The sequence below is a fragment of the Diplotaxodon limnothrissa genome, linkage group LG15 (genome assembly GCF_057381915.1).
Source record: "Diplotaxodon limnothrissa isolate DT_005_m linkage group LG15, D_limnothrissa_male_GT1.1, whole genome shotgun sequence".
NCBI lineage: Eukaryota > Metazoa > Chordata > Actinopteri > Cichliformes > Cichlidae > Diplotaxodon > Diplotaxodon limnothrissa.
Genome location: NC_140610.1, coordinates 18,935,611 through 18,958,556, shown reverse-complemented (window position 1 = coordinate 18,958,556; position 22,946 = coordinate 18,935,611). Strand labels below are relative to the sequence as shown.

The 22,946-nt window shown below is 42.3% G+C and overlaps 2 protein-coding genes across 2 annotated transcripts in view; both read right to left on the bottom strand.

Moving 5' to 3' along the window:
- Positions 1-259: 259 nt before the first annotated feature.
- lrp11 (low density lipoprotein receptor-related protein 11) lies at positions 260-7,778 on the bottom strand. Its single transcript, XM_085373005.1, is given in 10 exon segments — positions 260-370; positions 373-431; positions 520-612; positions 701-757; positions 837-1,004; positions 4,339-4,530; positions 4,991-5,116; positions 5,265-5,406; positions 6,936-7,093; positions 7,763-7,778. Coding segments are annotated over 10 exon segments (1,122 nt in total).
- Positions 7,779-11,231: 3,453 nt separating this feature from the next.
- Positions 11,232-22,946, bottom strand: part of map3k5 (mitogen-activated protein kinase kinase kinase 5) — a 95,349-nt gene continuing 83,634 nt past the window's right edge. Inside the window, exons 24-30 of the mRNA XM_085373041.1 lie at positions 22,499-22,684; positions 21,455-21,560; positions 14,599-14,842; positions 14,389-14,501; positions 13,121-13,242; positions 12,939-13,015; positions 11,232-11,751 (exon numbers count right to left, since the gene is read on the bottom strand). Of these exons, the coding sequence (XP_085229167.1) occupies positions 11,691-11,751; positions 12,939-13,015; positions 13,121-13,242; positions 14,389-14,501; positions 14,599-14,842; positions 21,455-21,560; positions 22,499-22,684 (909 nt within the window). The 3' untranslated portion in view covers positions 11,232-11,690. The remainder of the gene's footprint in view (positions 11,752-12,938; positions 13,016-13,120; positions 13,243-14,388; positions 14,502-14,598; positions 14,843-21,454; positions 21,561-22,498; positions 22,685-22,946) is intronic.

The following is a 22,946-nucleotide window of genomic DNA, read 5'->3' as shown; positions in this document are numbered from 1 at the left end:
TCCATCAGTGATTTTCTTAGGACATAAGTATGAATTCACAAGCATCTCAGTATGTTCGCTGAATCTATCAGCAGCTGATATACAGTGCCAGTCAGAGGGGATCGGTGTGGAGGCGTTCGGCAACGTTCACGGCAGCAGAGCTTTGGATCTTTCTAACAGGAAACGAGGATAAATTAAGAGACATCGAAGAAATGCAGAGTGCAAATTCAGAACGTCCTGGATCGGGCTCTGATGGTTCTTTTCTCGGGTCTCTGATTGGCTACAGGTACATGCCATTAATGAGGTAATCTGACTCCTCTGTAGTGAGGGGACGCGCTTTATTCAGTTTGTGGCGGACGAGCCTGAGAGGACAGCTGACAGATAAGGACGACAGATCATGAGCAGCAGCAGGGCATTGATGATTAGGCCAAGTTTCAGAAGAAGGATGGCACCTGGAGAAAGAAATGCGCCCCATTCAGAAAAGGTCATCGGATAGAGAGGGAAGAGCCACAAAAAGCAGACAGAAGCTCTGGGTCTCACATGACTCTAGATCTGAGTGTCCTCCCATGACTGGAAATGGTTTGGAGATGGGGGCGTCACTCACTGCTTGGCTCTGGTTGGCTTTAGGGGAAGCTTAAAAAATAAAACCGCTTAGATGAGAAAACGGCTGACTCACAACACTGAATTATTGACATGTGTTTGATTCTTTGGATGAATATACCTATCTCAGTCTGCTTGGTGACTGGAGGAGCCACACTGGCAGGTCTGAAAGCTGGACCTAAAAGGTGTTCGTACATAATAAAGTCAATCTTACTACAAAATAAATCAATCAAAATGAATGTAAGGTGGGCTCTCACTTTTTTGTATGCATTCACTGACACAGTCCAACTCCTGGAGGAAGTTGTTGTGGTTTCCCTGGCAGCCTCCATACAGGAAGTGTTTGCACTCTCCCACATTTTGGTCGTAGTACCACCGTGGGAAGGTGCCTTTACAGGGTCCCACAACTGGAGCAGCAGCACATGGGTCTAAAGGAACAAGACACGGCCTTTATATTTAACACATTTAAATGATTCTTGCACAGCAATGACACCTGTTCAGAGACAGTAGTAAAAAAGCAATATCCTCTTTAGTGGCCAGCATGGGGAGACTCCTCCGGCTGGCAGAAGACTTCCAGTTGTGTAGAAGTCAGTGGTAACAGTCCTATGTGCCCTTGATCTGTGACCTCAGTAAACAATTTTATGGGCTCAGTCACCAGCTTCAGATCATAATGAATACAACAAAATGAGTTTATTTTGGAATGTATGCTAATTATTAGAGACAGGAAGGCTAACAGTAGTGTCCTCAGTTTCACTGTGCTGCTGATCCCTCATTTGTCACATCGAGTTGAAAAAAATCAACAGCTCAAAGTTGAACACTCAGGTCGAGGCAGGAAGATGAAGTACATATTTAATACAGCCTTTCGTAGCTGGTGTTACAATTTTAATATCAAACTCTTCAACATTTGTCCTACAAATGGATTCAGGTAAATTGATTTTAGCATTGAATAATCAATATTAAATACTATTATGTAATAAAGAGATACTGTTACAGTATTAAACATACTGCCATATTAATAGAATGGCACACCACTCGAATAACCCTGACTTTACATCTTTGGGTGAATTCGGAAACAGCGAAAATGACTGTATCTGACTATTTTCAGTGTATTTTCTACTTAAACAACTTAATACTGACATATTAATAATTAAGCATAGAGGGGCACTACTACTGTTCACTGAGCCTCATCAGAAATGGTCTCAGTGCTAAGGTGGCTGTGAAGAAGCCATTCTTAAGGAAGGGAAACAGGGAGAAAAGGCTGATGTATCCCATATTACACAGAAACTGGGATAAAAGTCAGTGGCAACATTTCTGATGGAGTGATAAATCCAAAATGAAAGTATTTAGATTCAGTCTTTTTACTGCCAATTCAATAAAAGCGTAGCTTGACAGAAAAACACACAATGGAACACCATCAGTTATGACTTGGTCTTCACAGTGCCCGGACCTCAACATCATTGAAGCAGCGTGGGATTATCTTGACAGAGAACAGAACAAAAGAGGGTCAACATCCAAAAAACAGCTTTGGATGTCCTTCATGAAGCTTAGAGAACTACTCCTGAAGACTATTTACAGAAATTACAATAAAGTTTATCTAAGGGAGTTTGAGCTGTGTAGAAGAATAAAGGTACGAACTCTGTTTTGCTTTATATACTGTATTTCCATGTGTGCATGCATTTCTTGTTTTTCTAGCAAAAGATAAAGAAATGAAGGGTGACCAAAAGACTGCTGTTGACAATCTGCAGCTTTTCTATGTTTGATATCGGACATCAAACAAGCTTGGCTGTAGGACTGTTGCTTGGACTTTGTGTCTAAATAAAGAGATAAAGTGATACGGACATCTAAGATTACTTCGAGCCCTTCTACCAGCGACTTAAGATATCATCCAATGTCATCATCCACCTTGAGTGCAAAGGTCAAAGCCCTCTACACAACAGTGGATTAACTATTTTTCCTTTTGACTTTGAGCACTAAACAATGAGGTATCATCTTAGTTTCCTAAGAACTTGGACGTGCATTTGTCAAATGAAGAAAAGACTCCTGAGAATCCACCTTGAGCACAAAATATCTATAGTAAAACAGCAGTGTGGTCAGTGACATTCAGGGATCGGATGGCAGAGCGGACAGAGGAGCTTTGTTCCAGCACTCAGAGTGGATGCAGGCAAAGAGCTGCTTTCCCAGGGACCGCAGAGTGGCCCTGTGGCTTTGCCAGCATTTTGAGCTCCGTGCCATGACTCAGTGGCTGCCTACAGGCTCCATCTGCTTCAGTACCCAGACACACCAAACCCTCTTGGTCTCTTCACAAAGGGGATTCTGCACCAATGACACAAATTCCTGTATCCTACATTTTCATATTCTTCTGTTTCTCCTTTCCTAAACAGACTGCAATGAAGAAATGCTCCAAAGTGTGACTAAAGTGCTTTAAACACAGTTAACATCACCATTTTATATTAATTGCCTAAATCTGTCTAATAATGTGATAGCTGAGTACACTGTAGACATGGGCTTTCATCTATAAAGGTTTTGGCTGCACACTGTCTCAGTCGTGGCGTTGCTTCGTTGGAGGCTGGGACTACGCCATAAAACGACCTCTGTGATAACACATGCCAACCTATTTCTTCAGAAAATAGGTTGTACTTTATATTTCCTCCAAAATAAGCTTTATAGTCCATATGCTTTTTATTTCAGTGTCTAGCCCTGGACAACAAAGGTTGCCTTCCTTTCTGCTGTCCATGCTGCTAAGAATAGCTTCTTTATTTTGCTAAAAAAAAAAAGCTTCATTATTGTAAAAATAGAAAGAAAAGAAATAACTATTAGTATTTTGTTGACCCTGCTTGCTTTACAGGTGAACTAATAACTTCAGCATCACTTTTAAGAACAGGCTAGCAGTTGGCCAATCAAACTTGGCTTACATACTGTTTTACTGGAGCCAGACCGCTGGCTGTGACAAACGACTGGCTCTAGTTTTAGTGCAGACGTCCAGCCCAACCAGTATTAATGCTAAATATTCCTGAAACTCTTAACTAATTACTAACATGAACTCTGTACAGATGTTGTGTTAACAGTTGGTTAATTTTTGCTTTAATGGAATTTCTTATGTTGGACTTGCGGCACCATCTTGTGGTTTACAGTGGTTATCATGATGGAGCGAACCCTGTCCCTATTTCAACTTCACTTTATATCTCTGCATCTTGTACAAAGGCTCCTTTTAAATAAGTGTTTTTCCAAGTACCTTGGAGCATGAACACCACCAGAGACGTTATAGGAGAGAGCCAAGGCACTCAAAGAACCCCGAATAGAAATTTATGGGAGAACTACGGCCTTCCTTGAGAGCCAATCAACAGGCAGTCTGGTGATTTATGAGCCAATTGAATTGTACTGAGGCATGTCCGCAAAAGACTTTCACAGTATGTTAACCGTGTGCTGGCAGGCATATCTGAACGTCATAGTAAAGATGTAGGAAAGCATCCTTATCATTGGTCTGGTGGGGTGAACCAAGATGTCGATCATGTTGGCACTGTGGACTGAGCCATCAATCAAGCCACACTCCTGTGAAACTTTGAGTTGGTGCTGCCGAAGTACAAGTTGTGGGAGAAAACATCTTTTTAAACCTCACTTTAATTTAAGTGCTTTTAAAAAAATCTTATCTGAGTAGTGATTCTATATTTGCTGCTTTTATATCCCCGAGAACATTAAAATGACAATTTTAAGATGCCTTCAGAGTGGTTTTACATGCTTTTACAAGGACTTTGACCTCTCTACCTTGACTGACTGAAGCTTCCTGCTCACTGGCACTTTGAGAAGGAGCCGCCTTGCTTGTGTCTTGCGGTGTGATGGTCTTTCTGGCTCCAGTCGGGAGCATGGAGTCGTCTTCAGCTTTCTTTGTCTGAGCGACAGGCCGCTGAGGGCTGGGCAGGTCCACAGCGTGGGTCACTGACTTTCGGCTGCCATCGACTAGAAAAAAACAAAAGAAGCCATCGCTTAAGGGAAGGTATGTTTATGGATTTTTGCTAGCATTTATATTGATGAAATGACTCAAATAATTTCAGCCTTACAAAAGACTTCTATTATCCACCCATCACATAAATATAATAACAGCTATTTTACTCACTGGTTGTAAATTTGATCTTTTAAGACAGCTGTACATTAGCATAACACATACTTTTTACAGGTTAATTGACCAACGGCTGTCTTTTTAGTCATGCTGGCTTCAGCTGAAACCTGAGTGAGTTCGGGCTTGTTCAGAAGCACACTGCCATATAAGAAAGTGTCGTTCTTGATTTATAAGAGAAAAGAGTTTTGTACTGAAATTAATTAATTTTATCTAGTATGCATAATCATTAAAAACTTTAATAGAAATGAAAATTGGATTCGTCTTCCAGCTCCAACAAAGTGAGTACTAGGTGTTTCCTACAGTTTGGGCAGAAGTCTTCGTCTGAGCGGTCTGGACAGTGCTGCTTCCCATCGCAGGCATAGGTGATGTCAATACAGCAACCGTCATCACACTTAAATTGGTAGTTTGAGCAGTGACCGGTACATACTGTGGGCACAGATAAGAATACAGTAACTACACATCTTCTCTCTTAAATGGTAAAGGAATATGTCACAAGTCACGCACCCTTTAGCGGTAATCAGTGCAGCACAAAGGAAGTTGCAGAACATAGATGGAAGTTTTGGTGATTCATTACCTTCTGCTTGGTGTTTTGGAGCCAGTACGGTGACAGAGATGTTATCGGAGCTCTTCTGTCCCGCCGTGTCAGTGACTGTCATCTGAAACGTGTAGACTCCTTCCTGGAGGCCACTGATCTTCAGCAAACCTGGATGTGTTGACTTTAGAGCACAAACAAAAAATACATCTCTGAAGCAATCAACTTCTAGACTTTTGTTTTGCCAAATTAAAAAAACACCTAGTGAGGACTTCTGTAAAACCGCACTGGGTTTTAAACATGTAGCAGTATATGCATCATGGATCATACATCCATCCTACTTACTTCTCTGACAGACTGGCTCAGCTCCACTGGCACAAGAACAGATACAGGAAATGTTCCATACCACATGCAATCAATCCTAGCAATGCACCACATCTGTGTAGCAGAGAAAATCTACTCTCTCATGCTAACGCTTTATTTTATCTTTGCACAATCACAACACTTACAGTCATACTGACGCCATCTGATCTTTACTATGCTGTTTATATTACATGTTTTTTTTGGCTTCCTACATGTTTTTAGCATTTTGCATTTTTGAATTGGACATATTTTTTGTTGTTAGATCTTACAACATTACATATTAAATGTAATTATTTCACTTTATTGAATTTATTTTTATTTGATTTTGACAAAATTTATTTTCTACTTTTCTACTTTAAGCTAATAAGGTCTACGTAAGGTCTATCTATTATCTTATCAATAAAAATCTGTACCAGGGCAGGATATACAATACATATACATAGTAATAAGTGTTGTGTTGTTTCTCCTTAGCCTTGATGATTTTGATTTTGTGTGTTATTTTTAGCTGCAGAGTTTTGTATCTGACATCATTTGATATTTCTGTACTATTGTTATTTTTATGCCATTGTGCTGCAGTCAGAATCACTCCCCCCCCCCCCCCCCCCCCCCAGCATTAAAAGCAAAATTAGCAGAGCAGAGTAACCTATAAAATGCTGAGACTGGACATCTTCTGACAGCATCACCCACTAGTTTATCTTCCAATTGTTTCATTTTCCCCATACCTAGGTTCTTAGATTTCATATTAGATTATACTGCAGAGATTTTTAGACCAAATAATATTTTCCATAACTTGGCCCATGAGTTTTATATTATATTACATTATATTATATTACTGTTGCCATACATAATTTTTAAGAGTTGTGCAACCTGCTATGAACAGAGAGTTGCTCTGTAATGAGCACTGTGTCAACATGGTTCTGTACTTTCCTGCCAATTGTTTTCATTGGGAGCTATTTTCTGTTAAAGGTAGAAAATAGAGAAAATTAGTGGTTTTAATATTTACATAAGAACAGGAAAAGCTGTGCAGGGTGTTTAAAATCTCTTTAATGTTATAACCACAGGACAGTGTCTTGTATTGCTGCTTACCTAAGGGCAGTTTAGAAATAATAAGCTCTTTATTTGTGTTGATCTCTGCACACAAGCCACTCTGTTGACTTAACTAATGAAAATACCCAAACGCATTTAGCTTTCTGGGTATTCATATTGCAAATGAAAACATCAGAGACACCTGAAGGAGAGAACAATAGAGATGTATATATGTGGATCTTTAGTCTAATCCTTTGTCACCGCCATAGTTAGAGGCTTTCATCTACACCTGTATAGACTGTATTGACTAAGGCACATGCTGACCTTCATATTGATGGCTGTGTCTCCTTTAATCAGACTCCACTCATAGCGGCGGATCCCGTGGTCGTCCACGCTGTCACGGCCATCCAGCACAGCCCAATCTGTGGGCAGCTGGATAACCACATCCTGTCCAGCGTCACTGCGAGGAGGCTCATCCACGTCTGCAACATCAAGCACAGGTAGATGGAAAGTGTCCTCTACATGCCTCTTTATTTACTCTCTTCATCCAATTTTCACATTAAATCATGTTTGATTCTATCGCAGGCTAAAACATGATTAGATATTTTTTGTTTTTTATTCACATATATCCTTTTAATTCCATTGCTCACGCCCAAAGCCCCTCACAAAAACATCTGCTTCTATTCTCAGGAGGGCAAGGCTACAAACCTATGAGGCAAATCATTAATCCTCTCTACTGCATTATCTGGATAAGAAGCAGGTGCTAAAGGCTGGTTCTGCTGTTAAAGTCAGTTTCTGTCAGCTGTTACAAAGCTGACAGAAAAGTTTTTATCCTGTTTTAACAGCAGGGTTTCCTGGTGGGATTAAATAAAAAAATACAGTAAAGTGACAGAAAATTACCCAAAAAAGGTTTTTGCCACAAACCTGAGGAAAATTAATAAATTACTTTTGGTATCTTAGCTTATAACACCTCATATAGAAGATTACAAAAGCCCATCCAATATGATCATCGGTGATCTAATTATAACATCATAATTCAAGAAATAATTGCTGTCATAACAGGAAAAACATCCTAATGAATAATAATTTTTTCAGCAACCATTAGCAAACATGCTATTTTCTATTGCTCCATCAATTTTACTTAAACATACATGAAGGCATGGACATCCTATCATTTTCTAAATAACCTATCAGTTATAAAACAGTTCTTAACCCAGTAACTAACACTGCGTGTGTCTGCAGGGTCTCCCACCTGTATTTTAACTGTTCCTAAAATGAGATCCAAGTGTGCTCCTCAGGGTGCTACTAAGATAAGATAAGATAACCTTTATTAGTCCCACACGTGGGAAATTTGTTTTGTCACAGCAGGAAGTGGACAGTGCAAAAGTTATGAGGCAAAAATTAGAATACAATAAGAATAAATACAGTACCCAGCTGTACAGAATAGAATAAAATAAAATACTATATACAGTAGAATAAAATAAAATAAATATACAATAAGATAAAAATAGAATACAAATACAAATACTATATACAACTGAGTAAAAATACAACGATGACAGAAAGGATTATTGCACTTAGTATTATTGCATATGTATGGATGTGTGTGCTTGATCAGTTAAAGTCTTTATTATGGAGTCTGACAGCAGTGGGGAGGAAAGACCTGCGAAATCTCTCCGTCCCACACCGTGGGTGCCGCAGTCTCCCACTGAAGGAGCTGCTCAGTGCTGTCACAGTCTGCTGCATGGGGTGGGAGATGTTGTCCATCAGGGATGACAGCTTAGCCGCCGTTCTCCTGTCACTCACCACCTCCACTGGGTCCAGAGGGCATCCTAGAACAGAGCTGGCCCTTCGGATCACCCTGTTCAGTCTCTTCCTGTCCCCAGCAGAGATGCTGCCGCCCCAGCAGACCACGCCATAAAAGATAGCAGAAGCCACAACAGAGTCATAGAATTTCTTCAGGAGTGGGCCCTCCACTCCAAACGACCTGAGTCTCCGCAGCAGGTACAGCCTGCTCTGCCCTTTCCTGTAGAGGGCGTCTGAGTTATGAGTCCAGTCCAGTCTATTGTTCAGATGAACACCAAGGTACCTGTAGCTGTCGACAGCCTCAATGTCCATACCTTGGATGTTCAGTGGTTACTAGTTACTGTGTTGCTGTTATTTGGAACAAGCTGCCGAAATAGCATTGAAAGAGTTTTATTCTCACAGTCTTACAGTTAACGATGCTCTCCGAGTGTGTGTTAAGTTTTGTTTTCATTTCATTCAAGCTAACAGTAGCCATTGTCGGGCTACAGTTTATTTCTTTTGTTAATCTTTTAATAACATTGAGTTAACATGTAATAAACTATTCTATAAAGATAAAATTGACACTGGCATACGAAGGCCATAAAAACATGCAAAGCTTTGAAAATGATCTCTGTAACATATTAAGTAGTGGAGTAAACATACAATAATGGTGAAATGTAAGGTAAACACAATACGGAAATAAGCAGAGAAATACAGGGAGTAATAATACTAATAATAATAATGGATTGGATTTATATAGCGCTTTTCATGGATCCATGGATTCTGTCCGTGTTTTGATCTGTTCACCATCAACATTGCGTGCAGCAACAACCACAGCCTCCCAGACACTGTTCAGAGAGGTGTACTGTTGTCCCTCCTTGTAAATCTCACATTTGATGATGGACCACAGGTTCTCAATGGGGTTCAGATCAGGTGAACAAGGTGGCCATGTCATTAGTTTTTCTTCTTTTATACCCTTTCTTGCCAGCCACGCTGTGGAGTACTTGGACGCGTGTGATGGGGCATTGTCCTGCATGAAAATCATGTTTTTCTTGAAGGATGCAGACTTCTTCCTGTACCATTGCTTGAAGAAGGTGTCTTCCAGAAACTGGCAGTAGGACTGGGAGTTGAGCTTGACTCCCAGTCCTACTGCCCGAAAAGGCCCCACAAGCTCATCTTTGATGATACCAGCTCAAACCAGTACTCCACCTCCACCTTGCTGGCGTCTGAGTCGGACTGGAGCTCTCTGCCCTTTACCAATCCAGCCACGGGCCCATCCATCTGGCCCATCAAGACTCACTCTCATTTCATCAGTCCATAAAACCTTAGAAAAACCAGTCTTGAGATATTTCTTGGCCCAGTCTTGACGTTTCAGCTTGTGTGTCTTGTTCAGTGGTGGTCGTCTTTCAGCCTTTCTTACCTTGGCCATGTCTCTGAGTATTGCACACCTTGTGCTTTTGGGCACTCCAGTGATGTTGCAGCTCTGAAATATGGCCAAACTGGTGGCAAGTGGCATCTTGGCAGCTGCACGCTTGACTTTTCTCAGTTCATGGGCAGTTATTTTGCACCTTGGTTTTTCCACACGCTTCTTGCGACCCTGTTGACTATTTTGAATGAAACGCTTGATTGTTCGATGATCACGCTTCAGAAGCTTTGCAATTTTGAGACTGCTGCATCCCTCTGCAAGATATCTCACTATTTTTGACTTTTCTGAGCCTGTCAAGTCCTTCTTTTGACCCATTTTGCCAAAGGAAAGGACGTTGCCTAATAATTATGCACACCTGATATAGGGTGTTGATGTCATTAGACCACACCCCTTCTCATTACAGAGATGCACATCACCTAATATGCTTAATTGGTAGTAGGCTTTCAAACCTATACAGCTTGGAGTAAGACAACATGCATGAAGAGGATGATGTGGACAAAATACTCATTTGCCTAATAATTCTGCACTCCCTGTATATGATTCATATAGTAAGTCCTAACTTTTTATTGTTAACATTTTGTTTTTCTAAATGAACGACCTTTCCTCTAGATGATAAGTGCAGAAATTACTCTTTTGGAACAGAGGCAGTGCCTTTTTTATTCATTTTGAAAAAAACAAAACAGTTATTTGTGTTTAATTTACTATGGAGAACAACTTTCATTATCAGCCCCCTGCTCCCACATTTAGAGTGAATTGTTGAAGAACACTTCTAACACAGTTCCTTCACAGCTTCAAGATGAAAAGTTTTATTTTAACAATATATCACAACAATCTTGAATCAGATCTGAAACAAAACAGACACAAGGCTCACCGATTCCCCCCCAATTTCTGATGTTATGGTTTAAAATATTAATAAAAAAGTACATCAAGGTTCTTCCATATGAAGTTTGTTTGCATGTCAGATTTTTCATTACAACTTATATATTTGACTGAATGAAGCTGACACAACACAAGCAAGATAAACACAATTTTGTCAATTAAGTGAGTATGATCTATGATTTGTGATACTAGAAAATACAATAATACAGAATTAATTTTTCACATGTGCTCATTGCAAACTTGGTCCAATCTACATGGAGATTTGACTGTGTTTAGAGATGTCTTTTTCAAAGTACATAAATGTCATCCACATAGAATTATATAACACTATATTTACATAATATATTTCTTAAAAATAAAATTGTAGATTCATATTATAAAAGGAAAAGTGGAAAAAAAAAAAAGCATGGACAATTTAAATAAGTCTCAGTTTGAAAAACAAAAACAAAAAACAAAATAAAAGAAAAAACAAAAGCAGTACATGGAATGACATCCTTCAGATTGCTATAACAATTAAATTAAAACACATTTAAATAAAGTAGTGATAAGATAAGCAATGATAAAAATATCAGTACAGATGAATGTAGTATTTTGTATCTCAGGCCTGTATTAGAAAACGATCAGTTGTAAACGTCACATCTTGTAAAGACAGGAGAAAATGTTTTTCTTGACAGTTTTCAAGATTTCAATAATAGATTTTCCTACCAGCTGTCATTTTAAACACACCTGTAACAAAAGCTGTGCCCTGTCCATCAGGTATAACAAAACTAGTGGCACTTCTCATTAATTTTTACTTTCAAAATGACCTAATATCCAAACTCTTTGTTTTCAAAATTATAAAATACTCCAGAAGATTGTTGTGTGGGTGGAACATGGTCAACACAGCTTCTTCTCCAGGATCTTGCTTTTATAAACGCTGAGGTAAAGAGGAGTTGTTGGGGACAAAAAAAAGTCCTGGCTTCTCTGAGTGGCTGTCACCACTTAAGGCCTTAGAATAGCTTCTGCCTGTAGTCTGTGATGGCCTTCCATAGCTTACACAAGACCCCACCTCTGTCAAGACAAACAAAATACTGTTAGCTTAAAGCACACACCAATGAATATTATACCATTTGTAAGAAACCATCAGCTGTCAACCTACTTGAAAATATCATATTTTAAATGGTTTACTTTGTACTGAGAGTCAGAGGGACTCATGAGCACAGATCACACAGAGTTAAGACTGTACGGTCATGAAAAGGACAGTTTTCCCTGGTCTCTGTGTAATAACTAATGTTTCTGTATGACTTTATCGGTACAACATTACTTCAGTTCATCAATCTGGTTGAGGTTTGGAATTTGACTGGGCTATTGATTCCTTTCCTGCTTTTTTAGCCATTCTATTTGGGATTAAGTTTTGTGATTGGGATCATTGTCCTGTTGCATGACACAATTTCAATCAACCTGTGGGTCAGATGTGCAGACAGTAAGTTCCCCTCTAATGCAGCAACATCAGAGGGGAACACCACCCCCACCCCAAAACATACAATCACACAAAAAAGACCTAGAGATACCCTGAAGCAATTTAGTAGATATGGTGTGTATAGCTGAATGTTTGATATGACCACAGTGTGGCGCCAGATATCAAACACAACCAATAAGAACTTCATAGTAGTTTGTTTTATTCATGCTTCACTCTAAATTGAACGCAGTATAATTAGTATGCTTGGACCTGCAGTGCTGCAAAGAAACTTTAAAGAGGAGGTGAAAACTGTTGCAGTAGCAGACATCAATATTCATGTTGGTGTGACCTGTTTGAGTAATTATTCAGAGCTATTTTCATCCTAATAACATTTTAGAAGACATCGGGTTAAGCGTCACAACCTGAGCATGGCAACATAGCTACGTCCAAACCAAACTGCCCACGTTAGAACAGTATCTTACTGACCTGTGAGGTCCCTGCAAATTCAATTAAATTTTGGTTTATAAACAGATTTACAGAATTTGTGATAAATTAAGTCCTTCATAGATTAGCCTCAAAGAACTGCTGAAGTACAAAGCTGCCTTCTGAAACTTTTGTGTAAGAACAGGAAATGCAACAACACTCTCCCATTATGCAACGCTCCCATCTTAACCCCCTTGTTTCTCTTCCTGTCAGGTACAAGTTTCAGCACGTATTTTGGGGACTAAATACTGAACACAAAATATGAAGCAAATATAGAAATATTTAAAAGTAAAAGAAAAAAAAAATCATTTTCTACCTCAGTCTTAAACTCTTCAGATCATCTCTTGTGACATCATGAAGGATGTCGTACAATGTATACTCCTCATTGAGTATCTAAAGAAACAAAGTGGAGAAAATTACATTTACAGAAATGTTTTTCTTTACTTGCATCATCCTAAAAAGGGCTTTGTTAAAACAACAAAAAAATCAGAGACCCACCCTGTCTATGGCATCCTGGTCAGCACCGTAACGTGTCAGCCAGCTGGTCAGCTCTGGGTCGTCACGTCTCTCTGCAGGTTGGCTCCTCTGTCCCTCCAGGTCATGCGAAGATGTGGGGGTGTCTAACAGAGTAGATTTTGAGAACACTCCATAAAACAAACATTTAAACATTAACAAAACAACCAGTTTAATGACAGATCAAACATGCCGTACACACAGGAAGCGCATGTATCAGATGGACATAGCTGCTGGGTCTGGGCTTTAATCATCGTTCTTTCAAGTGGCCAGCTGGGGGGATAAAGTAAGAATGCACAGAAATCTATGAGAAAGTATTGTGCTTCTGTTTTGGTTTTCACTTCAACAAGTAGTTTCCTAAAGAGTTTAAGTGTTTTTGGACATAGCTACCTTTTGATTGACACTCTGCTAATGTATCGTACGAGAAAAGAAACCAGATAAGACATTAAAACAGATAAAACTGAGGCTGTGAAATAGAAGGTGAACAAATAAATGATGTCCCGGTGGTTAGGTCCATATTTCACAGCAGCACTCATGTGGAACTTTTTGCCATGATTGTTTGCTTGTAAAGCAGCTTGTAAAGGTGTAACTGTTGCAGTAACAGGATATGCTGCTTTTTCTCTACAAAAAAGCAACCTTGTTGTCACAAGTCACAGTCACTATCGCTACAGCTTTGTGCAATTGTGTAAACTGAACATTTAATATTCTTAAACCTCCTTAAATGTTGCTTTCAAGGTGACGCGTACTCTTATTTGGTCAGATAAAAGCCTCTGTATAAGAGAAATGGCCACAGTGGATGACAATATCTTAATTTTAGTGTACTTTGCCTAATAATTGAGATTGTTTAAAGCTGCTCTACTAATTTCTTATAATGAGTTTTACCCTTACAGAAAAGCAACCATCATCAGTGGATATCAACCCCCCATCACCAGCTCGGAGTTGGATATTGGAATAGCTGATCAGACCAGCAAATTAGAAGTCACTTAATTTACACCTCCGGTATGTGATAAGAAAGCTTTGTTCATGTGCATTGTTCCTGTCATGGCTTGTTTAATTTGTTTACTGAACTAGAGGGAAAAACTTTTAATTAACATTGGCTCTAGGAAGTATAAAGTACATTTTGATTTAAAAGTCAGAAGTGAAAGTCGAGTCTGTTCAGTGAGAAATAGCTGGCTTTAAAAAGTAAAGACAGACTAAAAATACCAGAAGCAGCAAAAGGAGTGTGAGAAAGTAATTCAGACTAAAGTAGAGACCTTCAGGCTCAGTTCGCAGCTTCAGTAGTCTGATCTCTTGCTCTCTCTCATCCAGCACTTGTTGCAGGATGGACTGATACTCCCTCTCCTTCTCCAGCAGCTGTTCCAGCAACCTGGAATAAAACAGAGAGATGCAGGTTAAAACGGATAAACTATGGTTAAATGAAGAAGTCCTGTGCTGTTGTTAACGGCCTTCAACCAGATGCCTACCTGCTGGTCTCCAGCTTCATCCTCCCTAGCTCCATGCTCACGGAGCGCTGTGCATTGTGGGATTCGTGGGAGACGGTGGAGCTGAGTGTGCTGACTCCCGAGGTAGCCACCGTGTCATCGTGAGCGGCGCCAGGAGGCGCCCGGCTCTGGTGCGTGGAGGTTCTGTTCGGCTCGCCGTCATCATCGATGTCCTCCTGATCGGCTGCATCACTTTCTGAGGCCAGACTGAAGTGAGGCCTGAGTTCTGCATGCAGAGAGAAAGAATCACTTTTAGAGGAAGCCCTGTAATAAAAGTGATCATGAGAGGTTGTCTGAATTGTTAATTCCAGAGACTGGAATCAGTTGTGTTTATTTGATTAACACAATGCCGTTTCATTAAAGTGCCCAAATGTGAAAAACTGAGGCTTATTGTTGAAATTGCACTTTCTATTTTTTTTCTCAAGATATTAAAAGAAAACATATCAAGAAAGCATTCTACTTTTTAACACTTTTTTTAACAACAATATTTTTACTGTTTCAGCCCCTTAAGAACAAAGTGGGCTCTGTGTAGCCAAAGAACTAAAATGAGCGAAACACCCCTGGATTGTTTCAGACTGTTTCTTTACCAATAATTTGTTTACTAAAATGAAAATGTCAAGATTTTCTGTTTCAAGTAGTCACTCAGATTTGCTTTCCACTGTTATCTGTTGGTTCCTTCTTTTTCACCTCAACTTAGGTAACAGCTGTTATCTTTAACCTCATTTAATTGATAATTTCCACCACAAGGAGACGCAAAGTGCTGACTCTGATGAGTAAAGCTGTTTGTGTCAGATATCATTTAATACCAATACTGATATTTTGCATCAGTATTAATAATGCATTGAAAAGGGATTTGTACACCATATTGCTGTACACACACACACACACACACACACACACACACATATATATATATATATATATAAAAAAAAAACACCCAGCACGCCCCTGCGGGCGGTTTATCCTTCAAGCTCGGGTCCTCTACCAGAGGCCTGGGAGCTTGAGGGTCCTGCGCAGTATCTTAGCTGTTCCCAGGACTGCGCTCTTCTGGACAGAGATCTCCGATGTTATTCCCGGGATCTGCTGGAGCCACTCGCCTAGCTTGGGAGTCACCGCACCTAGTGCTCCGATTACCACGGGGACCACCGTTACCTTCACCCTCCACATCCTCTCGAGCTCTTCTCTGAGCCCTTGGTATTTCTCCAGCTTCTCGTGTTCCTTCTTCCTGATATTGCTGTCATTCGGAACCGCTACATCGATCACTACGGCCGTCTTCTTCTGTTTGTCTACCACCACTATGTCCGGTTGGTTAGCCACCACCATTTTGTCCGTCTGTATCTGGAAGTCCCACAGGATCTTAGCTCGGTCATTCTCCACCACCCTTGGGGGCATCTCCCATTTTGACCTCGGGACTTCTAGGTTATACTCGGCACAGATGTTCCTGTACACTATGCCGGCCACTTGGTTATGGCGTTCCATGTATGCCTTGCCTGCTAGCATCTTGCACCCTGCTGTTATGTGCTGGATTGTCTCTGGGGCATCTTTACACAGCCTGCACCTGGGGTCTTGCCTGGTGTGATAGACCCCAGCCTCTATGGATCTTGTACTCAGAGCTTGTTCTTGTGCTGCCATGATTAGTGCCTCTGTGCTGTCTTTCAGTCCAGCTTTGTCCAGCCACTGGTAGGATTTCTGGATATCAGCCACCTCCTCTATCTGCCGGTGGTACATACCGTGCAGGGGCCTGTCCTTCCATGATGGTTCCTCGTCTCCCTCCTCTTTCTTGGGTTTCTGCTGCCTGGGGTATTCACTGAGCACTCGGTCAGTTGGGGCCATCTTCCCAATGTATTCTTGGATGTTCCTTGTCTCATCCTGGACTGTGGTGCTGACACTCACCAGTCCCCGGCCCCCTTCCTTCCGCTTAGCGTACAGCCTCAGGGTGCTGGACTTGGGGTGAAACCCTCCATGCATGGTCAGGAGCTTTCTTGTCTTTATGTCAGTGGCTTCTATCTCCTCCTTTGGCCAGCCTATTACCCCAGCAGGGTACCTGATCACGGGCAGGGCGTATGTGTTGATGGCCCGGATCTTGTTCTTACCATTCAGCTGACTCCTCAGGACTTGCCTGACCCTCTGCAGGTACTTGGTGGTTGCAGCCTTTCTAGCGGCCTCTTCATGGTTCCCATTTGCCTGCGGGATCCCCAGGTACTTGTAACTGTCCTCTATGTCTGCAATGTTGCCTTCTGGTAGTTCAATCCCCTCAGTTCTGACTACCTTCCCTCTCTTTGTTACCATCCGACTACACTTCTCCAGTCCGAACGACATTCCAATGTCATTGCTGTATAGCCTGGTAGTGTGGATCAGTGAATCGATGTCTCGTTCACTCTTGGCATACAGCTTGATGTCATCCATGTACAGGAGGTGGCTGACAACTGCTCCGTTCCGTAGTCGGTATCCGTAGCCAGTCTTGTTAATGATCTCACTGAGGGGGTTCAGGCCTATGCAGAACAGCAGTGGGGACAGAGCATCTCCTTGGTAGATCCCGCACTTGATGGTGACTTGTGCTATGGGCTTGGAGTTGGCCTCTAGTGTTGTACGCCACATCCCCATTGAGTTCCTGATGAAGGCTCTTAGGGTCCCATTGATCTTGTACAATTCTAGGCATTCCAGTATCCAGCTGTGGGGCATTGAGTCATAGGCCTTCTTGTAATCAATCCAGGCAGTGCACAGGTTGGTCAGTCTGGTCTTGCAGTCTCGGCTGATTGTTCTGTCTACCAGTAGCTGGTGTTTTGCACCTCTGGTATTCTTGCCAATTCCTTTCTGTGTCCCGCTCATGTATTGACCCATGTGCCTGTTCATCTTAGCCGATATGATGCCTGACAGGAGCTTCCATGTAGTACTGAGGCAGGTTATTGGTCGGTAGTTGGAGGGGACCGGTCCCTTCTTGGGGTCCTTGGGGATCAGGACCGTCCGGCCTTCAGTTAGCCATTCCGGGTGTCTCTCGTTAACTAGCAGCTGGTTCATTTGTGCTGCCAGACGCTCGTGGAGTGCAGTCAGCTTCTTCAGCCAGTAGGCGTGAACCATGTCGGGCCCTGGTGCTGTCCAACTCTTCATACTGGAGACCCTTTCTTGGATATCTGCCACTGTGATGGTTACTGGACCCTGTTCAGGGAGGTCGCTGTGGTCTGCCCTCAGATCCACTAGCCACTGAGCATTGCCGTTATGGGTTGCATCCTTCTCCCATATGCTCTTCCAGTATTGCTCCGTCTCCAGCCTTGGTGGTGCTGTTCTCTTATTGTTCCCTTGCCACTGAGAGTACACCTTTGCTGGTTCTGTGGAGAACAGCTGGTTTATTCTCCTGCCTTCTATCTCTCTGGTGTACCTCCTCAAGCGGCTGGCCAAGGCTGTGAGTCTTTGCTTGGCAGTTTCCAAGGCCTCAGGTATGGACAGCTTGCTGTATTTCTTAGGCACCTTATTTGTCGCACCTTTCTGCAACTCTGTTAGTTGGCTAACCTCCCTCCGTGCTACTTTGATCTTGCCCTCTAGCCTCCTTCTCCATGGAGGGTACTGCCCCTTGTGGCTGTTCAACTTGTAGCCAAGCATCTCACTGATCACTGCTGCCGTATTGTAGATCAGCTTGTTAGTGTCGGTAATCGTGGTTGTAGGTATTGCCCGTAGTGCTGCATTAACATCATCTAGCAGACCTTCTGAGGGTACTTCATGTAATCTTGGTAACCGGCTACGGGGGATCCAGGTTTCAAGCTTGGCCATGATCCTATTTTTCAGGTCAGTTCCTCTCGCACTCAACGATCCTTCTCCTATCGCACTTGGGGCTATGTACCCAATCTCGGGTGGGGGTGATGATATCTCCCCCCTGACCTGGCGTCCTGACTCCTCCTTGCCGTAGCATTTGTGTTGTACCTCGTCAATCTCTAGCTGTGAGAGCAGTCCCTTCTTTCGAATGTTGGAACACTGAGCTACTAGTTGTTTCGCCGTCATTGTGGATGTTGGGTATCGAAGAATCCATAGGTCCCTCATCCTATTCATGTAGCCCCTTCCGCCGGGGTTACTTGCGTAGTAGCATTCCAACAATGCCCTGTTTTCGTCCCTTGCCCACCGATGCCTTCTTGTTCCAGTAGCCCACTTTTCGTCAGGGTGCCCTGGTTCCTCAACACCTGACGCGGACCTTGTTGATCCGGGCGACGTCCGAGCCGGCATGCCTTCATATTTATCTGTCTCGCTCATGTCTGCGGTAGGCTTGCTTAGCATAGGGGGTCTAGCCTTAGGACCCTTACTGGATACAGACGCCCCAGGCAGGAATCGAACTTGCGATCCTCTGTTCCAAAGGCGTGTAGTTTAACCACTACGCTATATATATATATATATATATATATATATATATATATATATATATATAAAACTTTGCTCAATTGAGTGAATAAGTGAGCAGATGGCTTCAAACTGCTCACTATATATATATATATATATATATATATATATATATATATATATATATATATGCCATCTTTAAGAAGGGGGACCGGAGGGTGTGTTCCAACTACAGGGGGATCACACTCCTCAGCCTCCCTGGGAAAGTCTATGCCAGGGTGCTGGAAAGGAGAGTTCGTCCGTTAGTCGAACCTCGGATACAAGAGGAACAATGCGGTTTTCGTCCTGGTCGCGGAACACTGGACCAGCTCTTTATCCTCTCCAGGATACTTGAGGGTGCATGGGAGTTTGCCCAACCAGTCTACATGTGTTTTGTGGACTTGGAGAAGGCATTCGACCGTGTCCCTCGGGGTGTCCTGTGGGAGGTGTTGCGGGAGTATGGGGTGTCTGGCCCATTGCTACGGGCCATTCGATCCCTATACAACCGTTGCAAGAGCTTGGTTCGCATTGCCGGCAATAAGTCGGACTCGTTCCCGGTGGGTGATGGGCTCCGCCAGGGCTGCCCTTTGTCCCCGGTTCTGTTCATAATTTTTATGGACAGAATTTCTAGGCGCAGCCAAGTGGCGGAGGGCTTTCGCTTTGGTGGCCTCAGAATCTCATCTCTGATTTTTGCAGATGATGTGGTTCTGTTGGCTTCATCGGGTGAGGGCCTCCAGCTCGCACTGGAACGGTTCGCAGCCGAGTGTGAAGCAGCGGGAATGAGGATCAGCACCTCCAAATCTGAGGCCATGGTTCTCAGCCGGAAAAGGGTGGAGTGCCCACTCCGGGTCAGGGATGAGTTCCTGCCCCAAGTGGAGGAGTTCAAGTATCTCGGGGTCTTGTTCGCGAGTGATGGGAGAAGGGAGCCGGAGATCGACAGACGGATTGGGGCTGCAGCTGCAGTAATGTGGACGCTGCACCGGTCCGTCGTGGTGAAGAGGGAGCTGAGTGTAAAAGCGAAGCTCTCAATTTACCGGTCGATCTACGTCCCTACCCTCACATATGGCCACGAGCTGTGGGTAGTGACCGAAAGAACGAGATCGCGGATACAAGCGGCAGAAATGAGCTTCCTCCGAAGGGTGGCTGGCCTCTCCCTTAGAGATAGGGTGAGAAGTTCGGCCATCCGGGAGGGGCTCAGAGTAGAGCAGCTGCTGCTCCACATCGAAAGGAGCCAGCTGAGGTGGTTCGGGCATCTGACAAGGATGCACCCTGGGCGCCTCCTGGGTGAGGTGTTCCAGGCATGTCCCACCGGGAGGAGGCCCCGGGGCAGACCCAGGACACGCTGGAGAGATTATATCTCTCGGCTGGCCTGGGAACGCCTTGGTATTCCCCCGGATAAGCTGGAGGAGGTGGCTGGGGAGAGGGAGGTCTGGGCCTCTTTGCTTAGGCTGCTGCCCCCGGCCCCGGATAAAGCGGATGAAGATGGATGGATATATATATATATATATATATATATATATATATATATATATATATATATATATATATATATATATATATATATATATATATATATATACACACACATATGTATATACAGACGGATATATATATATTAGGGGTGCAACGATATTCGTATCGATATTGAACCGTTCGATACAGTGCTTTCGGTTCGGTACGCATATGTATCGAACAATACAACATTTGTAATTTATTTTATCAACTTTCCTTCTGACGATGCGCTCAGTGAATCTGTGTTCGACTACTCCGCCTAGGCTGCACTGTCCAGCGCAGATCCACTGAGCGTTCAACACAGACAGCATAGTCAGAAGGAAGAGCGCAGGGCAAGCTAGCGAGACAGAAGTTAAGCTCTCCTTATATATATATATATAACTAATATCTGGTACTGATACTGATACAGAATACTTCCTATGGGTTATGAGTAGTGAACTTTGTTGTAACGTATGATAAGATCTCCACTCGAGTGTGTTTTTAAAGATTCAAACTTGATAATGAAGCAAACACCTGAACATTGTTGGTTCTTTGTTACAAAACACCATTACAAAGGTGGAAGAAAACAAAAATAGCGCTGGGTGTCTGTGACATAACTATAGCTAAATTTAGCACTCATCCCACTGACTATTGATGTTTTATGAGTTTAATTCTTTGGTGAAAACAGGAAATAATTTCACATTGTAGATCTGAAACTCTCTTGAACCACTTTACACAGTTCAACTAGAACTTCTCCTCATTTCAATCTGGGCCTATAATCAGCTAAACATAATATCTGCCCTGCATGAAACTCAGGTGTGTAATCCATTCAAGTTATTGCCCTTTTACTTCCTGTCTTTAAATAGGCTGTGAACACACACAGGCCTGCGCAGCAAATGCCCTCCTCCTGTATCAGTAGTCGTGCCCCGAGGGAAGAGTCATAACTTATTTACTGGTGCTCTGCTCGAGACACTGATGATCCTACCTGGCACCAGGATCGTGATGGCAGTCTGCACAGCCTTGCGGATGATGTTGTCCAAAGCGAACATCCAGTGAGGCTTGATGTTGTGGTTTCGCAGCACTTTGTTCACCTGGAAATGGAGAGGTTCACACTCATGAGAGCACGTTTTACAATGTTTTACCTATTAGTGATTCTACACCTAAAATAAAAATGAGTTCATTCGTATTTGCCTCACAGATTTCATTCCAAGAATTGTTCTTAAGAGAATTGTTTATACTTCATTTTAACTTCTGCCGCAATAACTAAATATCCCCAAAGGGATTTTTAAAGCAGCCTACTCTTCATGGCATTATTAATATTTGCAGTCACACACTGTGAAGCTCTAATTTTTTTGCAGCAATGACCAACAGGAGGCACCAGAGCTTCATCTACCAGCACGATTACACAATCCCACTTACAAATATGAAAACAACCACTCGCTCTGTGCCATTTCATCTGCATAACTGCATTTCTGAGGGGGAGAGCAGATGAGCCTTTTAACATTATGTGCAATTACTCCTGACAGATCTCCCCCTTTTATCGCCTCACTTAAAGGTTACAAGTATTTCCACAGTCATCTGCCTAATCTCTGAGCAGGAAGAAAAGCAACAAGGCAGCCCGCAGCTGTCTGCAGCCCATTTCAAATGACAACAATTACACTGTTCAGAGCCTTTGTTTTATGCAGCGGCGAGAAGCACCTTTGCCTTCAAATGGGTACTTAATAACAGGAAATCAGAAAATAATGAGCCTGTGAGGAGAATTACAGCAGCAAATCATCAATGTAGCAGTTCAGGTTTGTGACCGCTGTAGACTAAAATTTGATCCTTACTGTGGGTAAGCTAAAGACACTTGGTTATAAACTAAAAAGCTGCAGCAAACACAAGACATGTTTTATTGATTTGGGTTATATTTCATATTCCAATTATGATCAATTATTCATGAGCCCAGTGGGATATCACAGATGAAATGTAGCTGAAATTCATTGGATTGACCCAGTATCTTTTTCACGGTATTTCTATTAGCACTTACAGCATCCTGGAAGCCGAACAGCATAATCTGCAGTTGACTGATGGCAGTGCTGTCAAAGTCTAGCTCCAGCTTGAGCTGAGACAGGGTGTTGGCGATGATTTTCCTGTCTGCCATCCGAACAAAGTCAGCAAGACTCACCACAAGGGTGGAGATGTGCTGATGTTTTAGCTTCATTTCCTCTGAGCCCTGAGGTAGGAGGCAAGCGGGGAAAGAAGAGATGAAAATGGTGGTTTAGGTTTACAACAGGAGCTTCCAACTCCAACTTACTAACATCCCTATCAGATAGACTTAAGAAATTTTTTCCATGTTTAAATTATTTTAGTACAGTTTAAAATTTGTTTAATTGTTAGTAATTCATTTGAGTATCCCTTTGGCTATTTGGTCCCTTCATTTAATTAACTGTAACAGCTGAGCTAATCTTTCCATGCACAGCCTGGCTACTGCACTG